The sequence below is a fragment of the Diadema setosum genome, chromosome 9, assembly GCF_964275005.1.
Source record: "Diadema setosum chromosome 9, eeDiaSeto1, whole genome shotgun sequence".
Classification (NCBI taxonomy): Eukaryota; Metazoa; Echinodermata; class Echinoidea; order Diadematoida; family Diadematidae; genus Diadema; species Diadema setosum.
Window position 1 is genome coordinate 6,582,277 of NC_092693.1, and position 19,129 is coordinate 6,601,405.

General features: G+C 39.8%; 1 protein-coding gene across 1 annotated transcript in view; it reads left to right on the forward strand.

Moving 5' to 3' along the window:
* Positions 1–18,568, forward strand: part of LOC140232783 (adenylate cyclase type 2-like) — a 71,442-nt gene extending 52,874 nt beyond the window's left edge. The window contains 13 exon segments of the mRNA XM_072312898.1: positions 917–1,036; positions 1,710–1,877; positions 6,976–7,151; positions 7,801–7,885; positions 8,445–8,460; positions 8,463–8,519; positions 8,522–8,563; positions 8,566–8,600; positions 10,798–10,863; positions 14,862–15,008; positions 15,765–15,978; positions 16,633–16,757; positions 18,290–18,568. Of these exon segments, the coding sequence (XP_072168999.1) occupies positions 917–1,036; positions 1,710–1,877; positions 6,976–7,151; positions 7,801–7,885; positions 8,445–8,460; positions 8,463–8,519; positions 8,522–8,563; positions 8,566–8,600; positions 10,798–10,863; positions 14,862–15,008; positions 15,765–15,978; positions 16,633–16,757; positions 18,290–18,448 (1,410 nt within the window). The 3' untranslated portion in view covers positions 18,449–18,568.
* Positions 18,569–19,129: the final 561 nt, after the last annotated feature.

Consider the following 19,129-nt stretch of genomic DNA (forward strand, 5'->3'; position numbering starts at 1 on the left):
ATGGTGATGGTGTAATTGATGAATGATGTAGCCATTGATACACTTATCCTGCATCTCTTTGCTTATCAGCATGTCATCTTGATATCAAGCTTGCAGACATTAAAGCTGAGAGAGCTGCAAAATACAGTAGACTCCCATTATAACGAAGTCCTCGGGACCAGTAGTTTTCTTTTGTTATATTGAAATTTCGTTATAACCGTACAAATAAACAATCAATGGTGTTGCCATCCTGACTGTCTCTGAGCCAATAATTGAAGTTTATTGATGTTTTCTATTTCAAAACTATACAGGCTTTACACACTGAATGTTGTCACTTTGCATTGTAGGATGGCATTCATATGATGCTATTTTTGTGACAAGAAACCTACTTTAGGGCTGGCTAACAGTATGTAACAGTGTGTAAAGGAACATATACATTGTATATGTGTTTACCCCATTCCCTTCCACACTCTGAAATCAATGTACACTTTGTACACCACCCGGGAGGTTACCAGTGGCAACAGGTTAAAAACAACCAGGAAAAATCCGAACCAAATACTGAAAAAGGCAAATTTCCCTACAAAGCTTCTGCACTTCTGATAGCATGATGAATTTTATAAGAGATGTTACCATGGGTATACATCTATTTTGTAATACATCCTATTTTACTAGTAAGTTTGAAAAAAAAAAATATAGGTCGAGGAGTTCATTTCATAGTTCGTTAGAAGTCATTGTGTAAAAAGTGTGTGGCAACTACCACAGCACAGTAGGGTACATAGGCAGCCACATGAAGGGCTGTTACAAACAATCTCCTCTTGTGTGTGCTTAACCCTTTGATACCCACCCACTTCAAAACTCCAATGATATTTCTTACACAAGAAAAAAAGCAGGTTGTTGGTGGCAGTAAGGGATTTTATGTTTGTTTCTGTCCCTTCAGTGCCACGCCAAGCTCTCCATGAAGTGGCTGGTGAGACTCATCCAGAACAGGTGGTGGCTCCGGAGACTGATGGCAAGCATCGCCATGGCAACGCTCCTTGTCATATCATTCATTAACTTGGTATGTCATGTGTGGTCTTGGGTATGCAGACAGTGTCTAAATAGATCTGTTCTATTTTGAGTGGATTCTTTTCTTCTTCTTTTTTTGGATACCAAGAGATACCCTTTCCCCATCCATGCTGTCTGATCACAATTTGTGATGGTGTTTCTGTTGATACCACAATATCTTCCCAACCCCATGGAGTTGTTTGAATTTTACCGCTGAGGGCTTCTGTTCAATTAGAAAATCAGCATTTTTTACACAGCTCAACTGGCATCATTATGTGCATTGCTCAAAGTCACTCAAACAGAATTTGTGTGGAAATTTGCATTGCATGGCTAACTGCTCCGTACAAGCAAATCCCATATAATGTGGGTTTCTTTTTTTGTGACGAAGATGAACAAAATTTCACAAAGCTGTCGAAGACCAAGACAACTAAGAATCAACCCATGAACACTAGTTGTGGAACAAAGTATAGTTAATCAAAATAATTTCCAAAGTGGTTATTTATCAGGTGCTGCATAAATTCTTTATTGATAAGTCTGAAGTATGAATGAACCACTCCAGTGTTTGCTCTCTTTGCAGTGTTTGTCCATTTTCTCATGTCATATTTTGTATGCTTCAAGATCCCGTTGGTGTTCTCGAGTTAACAACCTTGACACCAATACCCGCTTGTTTCTTGCTTTGCCTCCAGGTAGAATGCAAGACTGTCCCTGCCTGTTCAGCCAATAGGACGGAGCCTTATGTAGACAAGAGTGTCTATGAACAGTCTGTTGGACTGGGTATCTCCAGTGCCACACCCACTCCCAACATCTCCACTGGAGGAGGACAAGGAGACACGCCCATCTGCACTTTGCCCTCTGTGAGTTCATGTTTTGTATGTGAGACCTCTTAGTAAAGAACCAATAAGGTCCCCATTTTGAGGGCAGGAAAGAGGAGATTCAGCTTTAACATGATAGATAACTTGTCAAACTTGGCTGCCCCTATAAAACCCACTAGGGTAAATGGGACAAATTGTAATTGGTCAGAATGCTACTTGTTAGCAATAGGGCTTTGAAGTCACAAATCTGTACAAACCTGTTGACTCACCCTTTATTGTGCTGGAATGTTTGTGTGTGTATGTGTTGGGGGGGGGGGGGGTGGTTACTGGGTCAATTGCAACCACTGTGAGAGTTGTCACACTTATAGCAATGTTGTTTTCATGATTCTGTCCAAGTACCAAAGCTGGTTTGGACTAGTTGTGTTTGGGGAGGGGGAGGGAGAATAGAAAAAAAGACAAGATGTGTTACTCTTTTTCTCATATCTTTCTGTTGTTTCATTTTTCTTTGTCTCCACTGGTAGAGGAAATGAAAATTGTTAGTTTGATGTTGCTCGATCATGTGTACCTTGTACTATATCATTGTAACATTTGCTGTGACTTTTTTCTGGACACCACAGAAGGTCAGTTATGTCCTGCAGGCATGTTGAGGAAGCCCATCCATTCATTTCCAATACTATTAAACTATATTTCTCATTCTTGTTTCTGAAGGAAAATTAATAAATGCAAATGTAATGTTATTTTTTCATAATTGTTACGAAAAAGTCCTGTGGTACTCCTGTGGTAATTACCACAGGACGGTACCACAGGAATTGTCCTGTGGTATTTTGGGACATACCACAGGACAGTACCACAGGAATTCCTGTGGTATTTTGGGACGTACCACAGGGCAGTACCACAGGAAAGTACCACAGGACCGGTACCACAGAACAGTACCACTGGACAGTACCACAGGAATTCCTGTGGTATTTTGGGACGTACCACAGGGCAGTACCACAGGAATTCCTGTGGTATTTTGGGACGTACCACAGGGCAGTACCACAGGACTAGTACCACAGAACATTACCACAGGAACTGTCCTGTGGTATTTTGGGACAGTACCACAGGACAGTACCACAGGTCGATCATTACCACACAGCATTACCACAGGGCAGTACCACACAGCATTTCCATGGTACCACAGGAGAGTACCACACAGGATAGGTCAAAAAAAAAAATCTGGGAGATTTTTAGCCACATTTCAAGGAATATTCCTGATAGGTGAGTGATGGATATCAGGACAAACGTGGCCCTACTTAATAACCTGTCCTACTCCTAACATATAACCTCAAACGAGAGTCTAATGGCCAAGTGCCAATCTAGTCCTATAATAGATCTATATAGTCATATTCTATTCCTAGGTAGCCATCGATCCTGTCAGTACATATATATATGGCCGTCTATCCGTAAAGCATTAAGGCATGGTTACTAACTCGATTATACTTTATTACCAAGATATGAAATTACACTTTCATAACAATATCTATGATATTGGGAATAACATAACATAATTAGACAATCTTTCATAAAGTTCAAAGTAAGTTCCATCATTAATACTTTGACTTTTTAAGTCATATATGTATTTTCTAAAATCTAGAGTGCTTTTTATGAATATTCATGAGCTATGTAAAAATTTGTACCACAGGAGTACCACAGGAGTACCACAGAAGTCCTTATGAAATTTCTCATGCTTTACATCAGCACTTTCACTAAATAGGTAATACTGTAGGAGTATAGGACAGGATAAGTAATGGCAAATCTGTTATAATTCACAGCATAACTCATCTATCAATTAATTGAGGAATATTAATATGTGTTTTTTTGTTAGTATTTTTGTTATAAATTTCAGTTGATTCTGCCTTACAATTTTCCTGTGTGGTACTCCTGTGTGGTACTGCTGTTTGATATTCTCCTGATGTGATAGTCCTCTGGTATAGAATGTTAAGAAAAAAAAAAATATCCTGTAGCATTTTTCTGTGGTACTGACGAATTTGATTTGCTGTGGTACTTCTGTGTGGAATAGCACCATATTATGATTTTCCTGTGGAATTTTGAACAGTTCCTGTGGTACTCTCCTGTGGTATACATCGAAAATTACCACAGGAATTCCTGTCGTACTGTCCTGTGGTACGTCCCAAAATTCCACAGGACAATTCGTGTGGTACTGTCCTGTGGTACGTCCCAAAATATCACAGGACAAGTCATGTGGTACTGTCCTGTGGTACTATCCTGTGGTACTTTCCTGTGGTATTGTCCTGTGGTACTGCCCTGTGGTACTGCCCTGTGGTACTGTCCTGTGGTACGTCCCGAAATACTACAGGACAAGTCGTGTGGTACTGTCCTGTGGTACTATCCTGTGGTACTGTCCTGTGGTACTGCCCTGTGGTACGTCCCAAAATACCACAGGACAAGTCGTGTGGTACTGTCCTGTGGTACTATTCTGTGGTACTTTCCTGTGGTACTGTCCTGTAGTACTGCCCTGTGGTACTGTCCTGTGGTACGTCCCAAAATACCACAGGACAAGTCGTGAGGTACTGTCCTGTGGTAATATCCTGTGGTACTGTCCTGTGGTATGTCCCAAAATACCACAGGACAATTCCTGTGGTACTGTCCTGTGGTATGTCCCAAAATACCACAGGACAAGTCGTGTGGTACTGTCCTGTGGTACTGCCCTGTGGTACTATCCTGTGGAACTGCCCTGTGGTACTGTCCTGTGGTACGTCCCAAAATACCACAGGACGAGTCGTGTGGTACTGTCCTGTGGTACTATCCTGTGGTACTTTCCTGTGGTACTGCCCTGTGGTACGTCCCAAAATACCACAGGACAAGTCGTGTGGTACTGTCCTGTGGTACTATCCTGTGGTACTTTCCTGTGGTACTTTCCTGTGGTACTGTCCTGTGGTACTGTCCTGTGGTACTGCCCTGTGGTACTGTCCTGTGGTACGTCCCAAAATACCACAGGACAAGTCGTGAGGTACTGTCCTGTGGTACTATCCTGTGGTACTATCCTGTGGTACTTTCCTGTGGTACTGTCCTGTGGTACTGTCCTGTGGTACTGTCCTGTGGTACTGTCCTGTGGTACGTCCCAAAATACCACAGGACAAGTCGTGAGGTACTATCCTGTGGTACTTTCCTGTGGTACTATCCTGTGGAACTGCCCTGTGGTACTGTCCTGTGGTACGTCCTAAAATACCACAGAACAAGTCGTGTGGTACTGTCCTGTGGTACTATCCTGTGGTACTTTCCTGTGGTACTGCCCTGTGGTACTGTCCTGTGGTACGTCCCAAAATACCACAGGACGAGTCGTGTGGTACTGTCCTGTGGTACTATCCTGTGGTACTTTCCTGTGGTACTGCCCTGTGGTACGTCCCAAAATACCACAGGACAAGTCGTGTGGTACTGTCCTGTGGTACTATCCTGTGGTACTTTCCTGTGGTACTGTCCTGTGGTACTGCCCTGTGGTACTGTCCTGTGGTACGTCCCAAAATACCACAGGACAAGTCGTGAGGTACTGTCCTGTGGTACTATCCTGTGGTACTGTCCTGTGGTACGTCCCAAAATACCACAGGACAATTCCTGTGGTACTGTCCTGTGGTACGTCCTAAAATACCACAGAACAAGTCGTGTGGTACTGTCCGGTGGTACTATCCTGTGGTACTTTCCTGTTGTACTCTCCTGTGGTACGTCCCAAAATACCACAGGACAATTCATGTGGTACTGTCCTGTGGTACTATTGTGTGGTATACGTCCCAAAATACCACAGGACAATTTGTGTGTATACTGTCTTGTGGTACTGTCCTGTGGAACTTTCCTGTGGTAATGTCCTGTGGTACTGCCCTGTGGTACATCCCAGAGTACCACACGAGCCTGTGACACAGTACCACACAGTTCCTGTGTTAAAGGGAAGATAAACCCCAAGAGCAATGTGGATTGAGTGAAAGCAGCAGCATTAGTAGAACACATCAGTGAAAGTTTGAGGAAAATCGGACAATCGATGCAAAAGTTATGAATTTTTAAAGTTTTGATGTTGGAACTGCTGGATGAGGAGACTACTAGAGGTTATGACGTATGAGTGGACAACAATACCAAGAAAATATGAAGAAAATTCTGCAAAAATCCATTTTTCATGAAAATTACAAATTCCATCAACTTGATATTGACATATGTTAAGGGTAGCAATTATTCCCCCTGCTTTCTGAAAGCGGTTGGTCCATTGCTCTTTCATAATTCTAGAAAAGTGAATTTTTGTTGAATTTCCTTTATATTTTCTTTGTATTGTTGTCCACTCATACGTCATATCCTCTAGTAGTCTCCTCATCCAGCGGTTCCAACACCAAAACTTTAGAAATTCATAACTTTTGCATCGATTGTCCGATTTTCCTCAAACTTTCACTGATGTGTTCTACTAATATTGCTGCTTTCACTCAATCCACATTGTTCTTTGGGTTTACCTTCCCTTTAACATATATTTGTGTGGTACATTGTATGGTACCAACCAGTACCACAGGGAGTACCACATGAGCCTGTAATACAGTACCACACAGTTCCTGTGGTAACATTTATTTATGTGGTACATTGTGTGGTACTGACAAGTACTACAGGGAGTACCCTACAAGCCTGTGGTACAGTACCACACAGTTCCTGTGGTAACATTACAAGTGTGTGGTACATTGTGTGGTACCGACAAGTACCACAGGGAGTACCACAGGACTTTTTTGTTAGGGGCAGTACACAACTGAGTAGGGCCACCCAGGCTGTGTGTGCTATTATCATTATGTTTCTCATTTTCTAGTGTTGTTTGAGTGAGAAATGTATAATGTATACACCAAATATTTCGCGAGGTTTTTATGTTCGTGAATTTCGCGAGTCAGGTGCTATTTGCGAAATTAAAGACACGCAAAAATATTGACTCTGATCCATATGTGAATATGATGTACGCATGTTCAGGACAGGACTCCATGATCGCGAATTTAACCACTCGCGAAATCGTCGGAAATTCCCGATTCACAAAAATTTAGACTCACGAAATATATGGTGTATACAGTATATGTTCAGATGCGATGCAAACACTATTTTTTGGTGTTGTTATTTTTCACTTTGACAGGTGTACCCACTCTGCAGCATGTTGGCCCTGCAGACATGTCTCCTCTTTCTCCAGATTGGTTTCAGTGTCAAGGCGTTCATTTTGCTCACCGGACTGGCGGTCAATTGCCTGGTGTTACACTACACCCACTTGACGGTGTTTGACTGTGCTGACGTCAATGAATGCTACCTACTCAAGTGAGTCATGGAGAGGGACAGCGTTTGACACCGGTATACACTGAAGTCAACACTGGACGATGTTGTAATATTATTAAGAAACTGCAGGCTTAGTGGGAAGACTGGACTTGTGAAGTACAAAGTGTATAAAAGTCTTTGTATGAGGAATAGGATTGATAACATTATTCTGCACATCTGGAGGAGTACCTTGGGTACTGGAAAATAATTCTTTGAAAGAGATTTCCATTTTAAAGTCAGAAAAATAGGAATTTGTCACATCTGGTGATTTTTACCTTCAGCCTAGTTCTGAAACATGACATTGGCATTGTTTTTCTTTGGCAGTGAATATCTGATCTTTTTAAGTGAAATTCACAAGATGAGAGAAGAATCTTAAGAGGAAAAATTGACCGCATTGACATTGTTTTTCTTTACCATTGAATATCTTATTCTTTATAGCGAAATGTACGAGATGAGACAAGAAGCTTAGAACTTATTGCTGTGATTTAAAGTCATACAAGCTACCATTTTGGAAGGGGAAAAAACTTTTTATGTATGTGCACTGTAAATTTTCAGATGGAGGAAATTCAAGTATTGTAACTGCATGCATAAAGTTTTGACCAATATTGCCTGGCTCTTCTATTTTGTTTTCCCTCCCTTTTCTTTTTCACAGATACTATCACTACATTCCAACCAGGGCCCTTGTTACTGTCCAGCTGATACTGCTGGTGGTTATGCTGCTCCTCATAGACAGAAGAGTATGTCACAAATTTGTAATGGGATGGCATTGGGATGCAGAGTAGCAGTAAAATTGACATTTGATCCACACTGTGGTGACTGTGGACTTTTATAGATGCATAAGATATCAAATGTGAGATATCCATACTTTTTTATGGTATGATTGTACGTACATGTAGAACCAGTCTCGGGACAAATTTAATGCAGTTTCTCTTGTCGACGAATAGAAGAGGTTGTAATTAGTCCAATAATTACTGGTATGCTTATATGAAATTTACAGGCCTGAAGACAATTTCTGACTTAAACTTCAAAAATATTTTGACTCTAAGAAAAATTATAACATTTGAAAATAAATCATTAATATGGTGTCTCTACTTTTTCTCATTTTTTTCTTTAGTCATCACTTACGGTAAAATTTTGTTGAAATTAAGATGTATGGTGTATTTAGGAAAAGAAGATAATTCTGATGATGATGACCAACATTTATATAACACCATTCAAAATCACAGTTTGAAATCAAGGTGGGAGTGCCGACACTGTTTCGTTTTGTCTTGCTGTTTTCTTCCCGTTCTGAATCAGATTGAGTACACGGCCCGCTGGGGTTCCTGTGGCAGATGAAGTACCGGGTGGAGCGTGAGGAGGTGGAGACTATGGAGTCCTCAATAAGGTCCTCCTGGAAAACATGCTGCCCAGCCACGTGGCCAGCACTTTGTCAAGCAGAGGATGAAAAGCGATGTGAGTATCTGCCCCGCCCCAGACCACCTTTGCATCCCCTCCACCTCACGTCAATTTGGTATCGGATCTTAAGGAAGATGCCCATTTACTGCATCATATACAAAAAAAACAACAACAACAACAAACAAACTCTGATTGCAAAGTGCAAAATTACGGCAACAGGGAAAAATTGTGACATATTGTATACATGAGCAGTGAGCTTAGCAGTCACTGCATGCAGCTACGATGTATGATTATACAACAGATAGCTGTTCCAGCTAGTTGCATAGTTGGCATGCAGCTGCAGAAAGTAGAAATGAAGGGGGGGGGGGGGTAATTTTCTGCTCCTGACACTAGCAAAGTTGCAGGCCTGCAGTCTCTCTGTTTGGTATTTTCTGGTACATGCTTGGTGTCTTGGATTGTTGGCTTATGCCTTTTTAATCATGAGCTTTGAAAGAAATGTATCAATTGTACCTAGTCTGTATCAACATCAGAGGGGTATACTTAGGTTTTTGGTGATTGATTCTGTACAGAAGAGATGTTTCAAATAGTGGGCAGATTTGGAGATGCTCTTTAGTAGCTCTATTTCCAGCACATGGTTGCTGTGACAGAACAATAGTCCTGTCAGCTTGTACCATTACAACCTATACTAAAAGATGTTAGGTCATCTGTAGTCATGATCTCAAACTCAACATTCAGACTGATCTTTGTTCATTTAACCTGTTGAAGACTACACCCAAGTATACTCGGACAGGTGTCTGTGAAATGTGTGTTATAAGAAAATCAGCTCTTCCTCAACGGGTTAAGACAACTTGATGATGCCTGAAGCATTATTCAAGACATATTTTCATTTATTATCAATCTACATTTGTAGCAGATGGCAAATTTTATCCTAAATCCAGAAGAATCAACTGTGTTGTAAATGTGCATCCAAGAAATTCCATTCCATTGAAAGGTAGAGTTCATGTCATAGAGGGTAACTTCCCATCAGTCTGTCATGGTCATTCCTAGATGACCATCTGTCCATTAGATGGACAGTCCCTTCCAAATGTACAACATCTATGTTTGCTCCATCCTGTGTGGAATGACCGAGCACTTCATTTGTCAGAGGAATGATTAGATGGATGAATTATGTTATCTCCCAAACTTATGCAGTGTGTAACACTCTGACATGGGCAGTACACCCGTTGGGGGGGGGGGGGGGGGGGGGGGGGGGGAATCAGATGCATTTCATAGCAAGTTTTAAGTGGGTTATCAATTAGCATTTGCTGCTTTATACTACATGCATACAGATAATGTGGCTTGGAGCTATGGGGTTGAGTGTTTTTCCCCCCAAGGAAATAGGCACATTCACATTCACATTTGATATGGATTTGCAAGTTTTGGGTGTTGTCACTTTTTAGCTTGCCGAGCTAAGAGCTCAAGTGAGTTCTTGTGAGGATAGTTTTACAATTTGAACTTTCTTTTTTTAATCAGTATATGTCTTCCATCGTCGGTCATCTGTTTTGCGTCGGCTATCATCAATTGTTGGTTGCCCACATATGTTTCACATTGTCATCTTCTATATAAAAGAAAAAAAAAAAACTTCGCTAATGAATTTAAACCAAATGTGTCAGGAATCATTCTCAGATGCGTGCTGACACAAAATTAGGCCCTTGGGTAGCCCCCCCCCCCCCCCCCCCCCGATGGAAATAGAGTAAATCTGATACATTGTACTGTGCATATTGTTTGTTAATCATTCCTTCATGGGCAAAGAATGCAAATTTTCTCCTAAGACACTCTGAAAGATATTTGATTAAAATGAAGTAATAGCATACCCTAGAGGGCACCAGAAAAAGGTTGCATCAGTGCATCATACCAAGCTCCATGCAGTGCTGACCCCAAACCCCATCCAGTTTTTACCTTCTCCCCCCACCCCCACACAATTTTTTGTGCTGGTGTGAGCTCTCTATGTGCATAAGCAATGCAATGATCAAGCTACCACATCTCAAACCAGGTGCTGTCTCCATGTAGCGTGCATTCTGCAAAAATGTGGTAAACTGTTCAACATTTGTCCTCAGTACTATCATATGGTATCTAAATTTCTAACTATGCAAATTGTATGCATGGATCAACATCACACATACATACATTGTAAACTTTCACTTGTAAAGTCTGCTCGTCTGAACCATATTTCGTAATTTTCTTGTTCTCATTCCCCCTCCGTTGCCTGAAGCAGTATTTGACCGACCCTACACAGGATCTGTCTGTGTGGAAAACAGGACTTTTGGGGAGCAGTGGTGATGTGAGTTGAAGGGTGGGAAATGATTAAAATCGCTCTATAGAAAATAATCCAAAAACCCTAGTAACCAGAAAGGTACAACGTATTTGCCTGAACATCGGTCACAGTGTGTGTGTGTGCTTGTGTGTGTGTGTGTGTGTGTGTGTGTGTGTGTGTGTTTTTTTGCATTATTGTAGAATTCTATTTTATATTCTTATAGATAAAAGCAGCATAGTTCTTAGTTTGTTTGTCATTGAGTTGTTTACTGTCCTGTCTGTGTTGCATTGCAAGGCCCTCCATTTTTTATTGGTGTGTGCACTATGTCCATCAGCAAATTGGATTTCTGTTGATTGCATTCCCTACCAGACTGAGTCAGTTTGACAAACAGAAATAGATGATTATGGTTAGAAAAACAAACAAATCCAAAGATGAATCATAAATGCTTTATACCGTGACTTTCAAGATTGAATCAGTTGAATAGCCTTTGATTTAATCACTCACTATAAAAAAAAGTAAAAAAAAAATACAAATACAGTAAGTGACATGATGTTAAGAGAATCTATCGAATTGATTTCTGGTCAAAGAGATGTGTGCCTACAAACACAAAACCAGGGCAAAAAATATACGGAAGTTAGGTTAAAGTGGTGTTTTCTATTATTAATGAAGTTATTTTACCTTTTTAGTAGAAAATTGAATGTTAGTAATTCTGTGAACCAAAAAAGAGTTCTGTTTGAGAAAGAAAACAAAAAACACACACAACAACACAAAGAGCCCTTTGCAATAGACCATACATACACAGACTCTACTGGCTTGGTTTAGACAATGCCTCCAGGCAAAATCTTAATCAAGGCACCTCATTAGACGTGCACTTTTCAACCCTCAATTGACATACACAGTATTGGTTCAAATAGCAACAGGTAGCATGCGTAGGTTTGTCACATTAATGCACAAAGAAGATTGCAATTTGATGTGATAAGAATGACATGATAGCACCTGTGTCATACATTGTATCTTTACTCATCAAATCCTTGAAGGAATTTTGCTGCGGGAATTGTTACCTTGTTCATCATATTTGCATCTCTGAATTTTACTGTGTATGATCTTATATTACAGAAAGATAGCATGGAAATTGTTGAATTCATTAAAACTGCAGAAATTGAAAGGAAATTTAATTACATTTTTAAATTTGATAGAGAGAGAGAAAGAAAGACTGGAACTGTCTCCTAAAATATGTTGCCATGTGTTACAAATTGGCCATAAAATTAGCAATTAAGAGGCCTTTGAAAGTTCTGCAACTAAAACAAATGATTATGAATGAACAACTCTGAAAAAGAAACATTGTTGTACTCTACCATATGACATACCAATAGTGATTAGTAAAAAAATTATAATAAAAGATACGGCACCAAAGCAAAGACACATGATTCCTTTTAATTATGAGATTTGGTGGATTAGAGCTTGCCAAAATTGATTTATATAAAGAGCTCTGACTCACACCCTTTCAAATGACCTTCCTTTAGCATGATTTCATTCAAGAACTGTTGGTCATTTCCTCACTTTCATCAGTCTGTAATAGAGCCAAGTATTTAAAAGTGAAGTAAATGTCATTCATTCCACAAGTGTGCATTGTGTAACCATCAGGATGTGAGCTTGTAGAAAATCTTTGTACAACTTCCTCATGTGTTTCAATGCTACTTTATTTATGTTTAAGTTTTCACTCTCAGCCAGCCGTTCATGTCATTCTTCTGTACTGCAACTTTTTTGTAACCTTAAGAAATTTGAAGTGTGAACTCTATACATTAGCGTGATTCAGTGTATTTCCCCCGAGTTTATTTCTATGTGTGTTTCATATTGCATTTGTTATTTTACCAGCTTTACTGTATTAATGACAAAGTATGTCTATCTGTTTATATTATTGGGATGACTTATCCACTGCCAGGTAAAGAAGACATGAGAATGCAAAATCTTGCAGATACATCTTCAGATATTGCTACCTCTATGACATTGATCATGAGTATGTTTTATCTGAACAAAACAGATTCATTTGATAGTTCTGAGTTGTCTTCATTTATTACCATTCAGTGTGAGTGTTGCAGTGAAAGTAATTTTAATTATCAAGAGTCAGCATATCATGTTTTTCCCTACATTATAGTTTAAGTCTTGTGTGTATATCATTTGTGTGACTTTCTGTGGGCCACAGTATCAGCTGCCCTCTTTTACTTTGAGCATTAGATTGTATGCTATTGTGTCATTTACATTCGGTACAAACCTTCTTCATGTGTCGATATGTTAGAATCTGCCTTAAAACAACAACCTCTACCTGTCCATCTTGTTTATTCATCTATCTATCTATCTATCTATCTATCTATCTATCTATCTATCTATCTATCTATCTATTTATCTATATATCTATTTATCTATCTATATATTTATCTATCTATCTATCTATCTATCTATCTATCTATTTATCTACTGATCTATCTATCTATCTACCTATCTATCTATTTATCTATCTATATATCTATCTATCTACACTGTATCTATCTATATATTTATCTATCTATCTATATATATCTGTCTGTCTATCTCTCTGTCTACTTTGTCTACCTACCTATCTCTCTTTCTATCCAACTACCTATCCCAGTAGTCTTCCTTTTATCTGTATATTTTTCCAGCCATCTACTATAAATCCATCTGTCTATCCTTCCATCTTTCTATCTGTCTACCCATCTATCCATATGTCTGTCTATCAATTTTTGAAAACTTGTCCTTCTGCATACTCACCAGTCTTTTACTGTACCAGTCTAGATTGTGAGTTTCATTGTGAGCGGTATCTTGCTGTAATTCCGGACGGTAACCTTTTCACCAGTCTGGCTTTCTGCCCTCCAAGATATATATTTGCCATGTGTGAAATCGATCTGATTCTTTTCCGTCGTTACAATCATACGTGTACCTCTTTCTCCCACCTGAATCCATAATACTCAAGCCTGCATATTTACTATTGAGGATTAATAAGCAAATTAATAAAATACAGCTATCTGTAATGGTCACCTATCAATAAATGCCAGCTTGTTTGTTTTCCCTGAGAGGCTGCTGATCTCACTGTTCTCAGGAGTCTTGTCAGCTGACAGTTCATCGGAGTAGTACGAATGTTCAAGCATCATTGCACGTTTGTTCGTTTGAAGTGATTTCTGTATATATCTTGGTTCATTATTTGTGCATGTCTAGCTCTCTACACAAGGTAGAACACAAAACATGTCACAAACACGTCACACACACACACACACTTGCACATATACACCAATGTTGAAGGTCGAAATCCCTTCAGACACTCACATTATGTCTCACTTGCCAGAAACGTGTGCAAAATCTACACTACCATTGTTCTGTCAGTAGGCATGATAGCAGGCGGACACAAGGCCCTATACTGCAGTCTTTATGAAGTTCCCACCTATTTTAGGCAAATTTTGCGCACCAATTACACATTATACAATAGTGGTAGGCACAATTATAGTCATACACTGTAGTTACAGTGGTAGCTTGCAGCGTAAACCAGAAAACAACCAATCAGCTATGGGTGTTTTAGTCATTGTTAACATACAACTCGTTGTGCATTCTTCGCAAACATCTTAAAACACATGCCTGCCCTCAGTAGGAGTGTTGAGGAACGCAAGTTATTTCTAGCTCTCTTACTATGCCCCCCCCCCCCAAAAAAAAAAAAAGAAAAAAAAAAGAAGGAAACAGTATATGCAGTATTCAGTTGTTTAGGAACAAGGAACAAGGACTGCCACGGGGCTGAGGAAAATGGTAGGTTTTTACAATGAATGTGTAGGAAAGACTTTAGATTACCAGCATATACATGTTAACAGTGACAATACCACCATTTCAAATCATAGCAGTACAACTCAATATACCCAAATGTTTCAAGTACATGAGGGCAGTGCAGTCCTGTAGGGTAGGTACCGGTGCTCTAGACATTCATCGATCACAGTATCTTCACTAACCTTCCATCCTCCCTCCAGGAACTGTACCACCAGTCCTACAATCTCATCGCTGTCATGTTTGCGTCGATACCAAACTTCAAGGAGTTCTACACGGAGACGGATGTGAACAATGAGGGTCTGGAATGCCTGAGACTACTGAATGAGATCATCGCAGACTTTGATGAGGTGAGTGCTCAGTCAATGTCTTTTGTACATCTTTTGGTCTCTGCTAAATATCCTGTTCCATCTTTTCAGCTTCCTTTCATATCGCATTTACATGAAAATATATTCATATCTTTTGTTTTTTCTTTTACTCGTTGTTTTCAAATATTGCAATGATTATCTCGTGGTAGTTTAATGCAGGACACAAATATATAGAAAAGTTCATGATGAAATACCCTTTAGATCTGGTTGGCATTTTGATATTTTTCATGTTTTAAAGAAACAAAACCTGAATGGAGGGAACCATGGAAGTATGTATACACTGTGAGTAACTTTCACTCTGAAACATCATTACAGCAATATCATGTGGTGTAATAATATTTGACCCGCACTTACTTACAACTTTGGGGCCGTACCCCCTAAGAATGATCCTCACCAAGTTTGACTGTCTGAAATCCACCCACTGGTTCTGAAAAATGTGCCATAACTATGTTACAGCACATTTTGATAACTTTCACATTTTGGTAATTTACCAAAATGTGCCGTAGCAGGGTATCAAGGTCAATTACACCGTCCTCCTCGCTTAAAAGACAAAACAAGACCTTCGGAAATTCATGGGTGTTGCATTTTTATGACCCCTGTGCAATTAATACTAACATTGTTCACTCTGTTAGGCTCAATAGGTTGCGATGGGTAATATAATAGCATTCTGTGCTCAGGTAGAAAAACATTTGTAAAGTAACCATTACTGACTCTGCAAGTTTGTGTACAACTGTGCAGCTACTGTCCAAGCCTAAGTACAGCTGTGTGGAGAAGATCAAGACCATCGGCAGCACGTACATGTCGGCAGCTGGCCTGAAGCAGCCAGAGACAGGAGTGACCACCAAACAGTCCCTCTACTATGTGGGCGTCCTGACTGAGTTTGCCATGGCCCTGCAGGACAAGTTGGAGCAGCTCAACAAACAGGCCTTCAATGATTTCAAGCTCAGGATAGGTAATAGATTCCTTGGGCTACACATGTATGATAGACTTGGGGAATGTGTGGAGGGGGTAGGAGAATTTCACAAAGATGATTTCACTTCTGGTCTAACTTACTCATTTCATAATCTTTTTTATTGAATTTTTTTGTTACTATGATGAATCTGTATTTCATCTCCAAATTGCAATTGATATATAGCTGTTATTTGTTATGTTATTTGGCTGATACAGTGAGGTATGTCACATAGTTCTATCAAGTGCATTCACCAATGGAAATCACAACTTGAAATCAAGTTCATTTGTCTATTTTGCACTCATTTATTCTTTCGTTCATTCATTTGTTTGTTTGTTCGCTGGTTTATTCATTCTTTCATACATTCATGCACCCATCCATGCATTCATGCATACAATGATTGATTGATTGATTGATTGATTGATTGATTGATTGATCGATCGATTCATCCATCCATTCATTCAGTCATTCATTCATTCATTCATTCATTCATTCATGCATTCACTCATGCATCATTCATTTCATTCACTCTTTGTATTCATAAACTTCATTTCATCAAATGCTGTCAAAAGGTGCAAAGGTGATGATGCCCAGCCATTCATGTCCACTCCAAGGTCTCTGATACATGTATTTTCTTTTCTTCCACATCATGACTAGGTATCAACCACGGTCCTGTGGTGGCCGGAGTGATCGGGGCCAGGAAGCCTCAGTATGACATCTGGGGCAATGCGGTCAACGTCGCCAGTCGCATGGACACAACGGGGGTCATTGGTGAAATACAGGTGAGTGGAAGATTAGAAGCCTGCACTTCGAAGGGCAAAACTTATCAAGTTTTGGTTTGACATGCATGGAGGCAGAATTGCGTATAGCGTCCTGGTGAAAGCAGTCTTGACTTTTAAAGACCCTTTACTGCAACATTATTCTCACAGATATAACTGACTGTTAAAGTGTAGAGTTTTGTACAGTCTCCGGTAATTCTTCATGTTCTCCCAAGTAAGACTTAATATGCCATATTTTACATTTCACAGGCAGGTGAGGTCAGTATGATTCAAACTGATTCAACACATGTGTGTTTTCCCTTACCAAAATGTAATGATGAAACCAGACAGCTTCATGTTTTGATTTTCATGGCAGTTCCATGCAGAGCAAAATACAGGTGACTCTTGTATAATGAAGTCCTCATTACCTGCAGTTTTCTTTCGTTGCATCGAAATTCTATGATACCTAAACAAATAAGGTATATAAAGATCCTAAAGATAACAATTTGGGGTCTTTGATTTTTACTTTCTTCAAGCAAAATTTTGTTTTAATATGTTCATTGTAATGGGAATGCCCTGTATATAACTGTTTTCCCCATGAAAATTAGCCACACTTTCACTTAAACGTCGTGCCAAATGCTAATAATTCTCATAATGGTAATAGAGGAGTACATGTGGTAAGCTTTCATTACACATACATGAAAATCAAAAGACAATCTCATTTCTCAGTCCCAACTTTTGAAGCATAATCATCCTCAAAGATTTGACATACAATATACTCTTGGTCATTGAGCCATCTACTGCTGCAAAGTTTGGTGAATTTCGCAGCCCCTCTTTAGCTTTCTCAGAGGAGTCCTTATCTTTTTTCACAATGAAGAGACTTTGCCCCGAAGTAGCTGTCGAGATTTGTAACCCTCAAGTTTAGCTCACAAGTCACATACTTCACTGAAATCCCCACATCACCCCTTCAGTGGTGGGGTATTGATACCACCATGGAGCAACAACCAGTTGTAGCTCCAAGATACCACCAAGTGGAGATGAAAGTTTGTTGTAGACTGTAGCAAGGTGAAAGGGTTTATTGCCACTTGGTCTAATATTAGATGGTGTACTTCCCAGTTTGTCTAACAACACTAATGGCTAAACTCATTTGGTCTACTATCAATTTCATCTAATGTCCGTTTGGTCTAATCCTCACTTGGTCTAATGTCAAGTTTGGTTAATTATCATTTCGTCTAATGGCCAGGTGGTCTAATTGCAATTTTGTCTCCTTGGATATTTTTCCTATTTATCAATACACTGTGAGTATTAGACAAAGTATGCAAAGCTCATCTGGAAGTAGACCAGCTGGTAATAAGGCTCAGTGGCAATTAGACAAAAATGGTCATTAGGCAAACTAGTTGTAGACAAAATGGAATTAGGCCATGTGGGTTGAGACTAAGTGGCTATTAGACGAAGTGGGAGTAGACCAAGTGATTGATCCCTGATGAAAGGTGCCGGTGTTAAAGCTGGTCAACTCCTCATTTTGTGTTGTTCTTGTTTCTGTTGCCATGTTTTAGGTGACGGAAGAAACTGCCAATGTCCTCATGGAGCTTGGATTCACCTGTGAGACAAGAGGCTATGTGTCGGTGAAAGGCAAGGGAAAGCTGAAAACGTACCTGGTGCGGCGGATGAGTCGCTCCATCTCGCAGTCAACAAATCTCAGCACCTTCTCATGACGAATGGATGGGTTGCCATAGCAACAGCTCCCTCATTCCCTTCTACCTGTAAAGTGTGTTTTAACTTTGATGGTGGTCACATCACGCTGAAATGATGACTATATACTTTCAAAAACTTCAAAAAAAAGGTTGTACAGAAATTGCTGAGAAGTCTGTGAGAACTTTGTGGTGCGTAGTATCCAAGGCGATGGGAAAAACTCCACAGAATCATGGATTTTGTTTGTTTTTTTATGGTTGCCAAAGGAACAACAGTTCAGGGGAAAGGTGCAATTGGACGCTGTCTAGGTGCTGAAAGCTCAGTGTCGCCCACAAGCTGAAAGACTGCAGTGCCCAGAAGCTGAGAGATGAACACGAGATTATGCACTTTGTCACAGCCAGCCATGTTTCTTGAGCTGCAAAGGAGATCTAGTTGAGAGGTAGAGATTGAATCGCTGCCATTATTAACTTCTGCTAGCAAGGAGGGAGTGGATAATGCATTCGTGGAAATACCCTCACAGATAGCTAAATAGATCTTTGTATGTGATGTGACGTGGACTTTGAGCTTTGTTATTAAAGGTAGCCACATTTTTCTTTTTTCGGTCACTAGCTACCATAAGGGAAACAGTGATTAAAGTTGATTTATTTTGTGCAACATTTACTGAACACATTACATATTTTGTAAGAACTGTCATCATTTTGTAA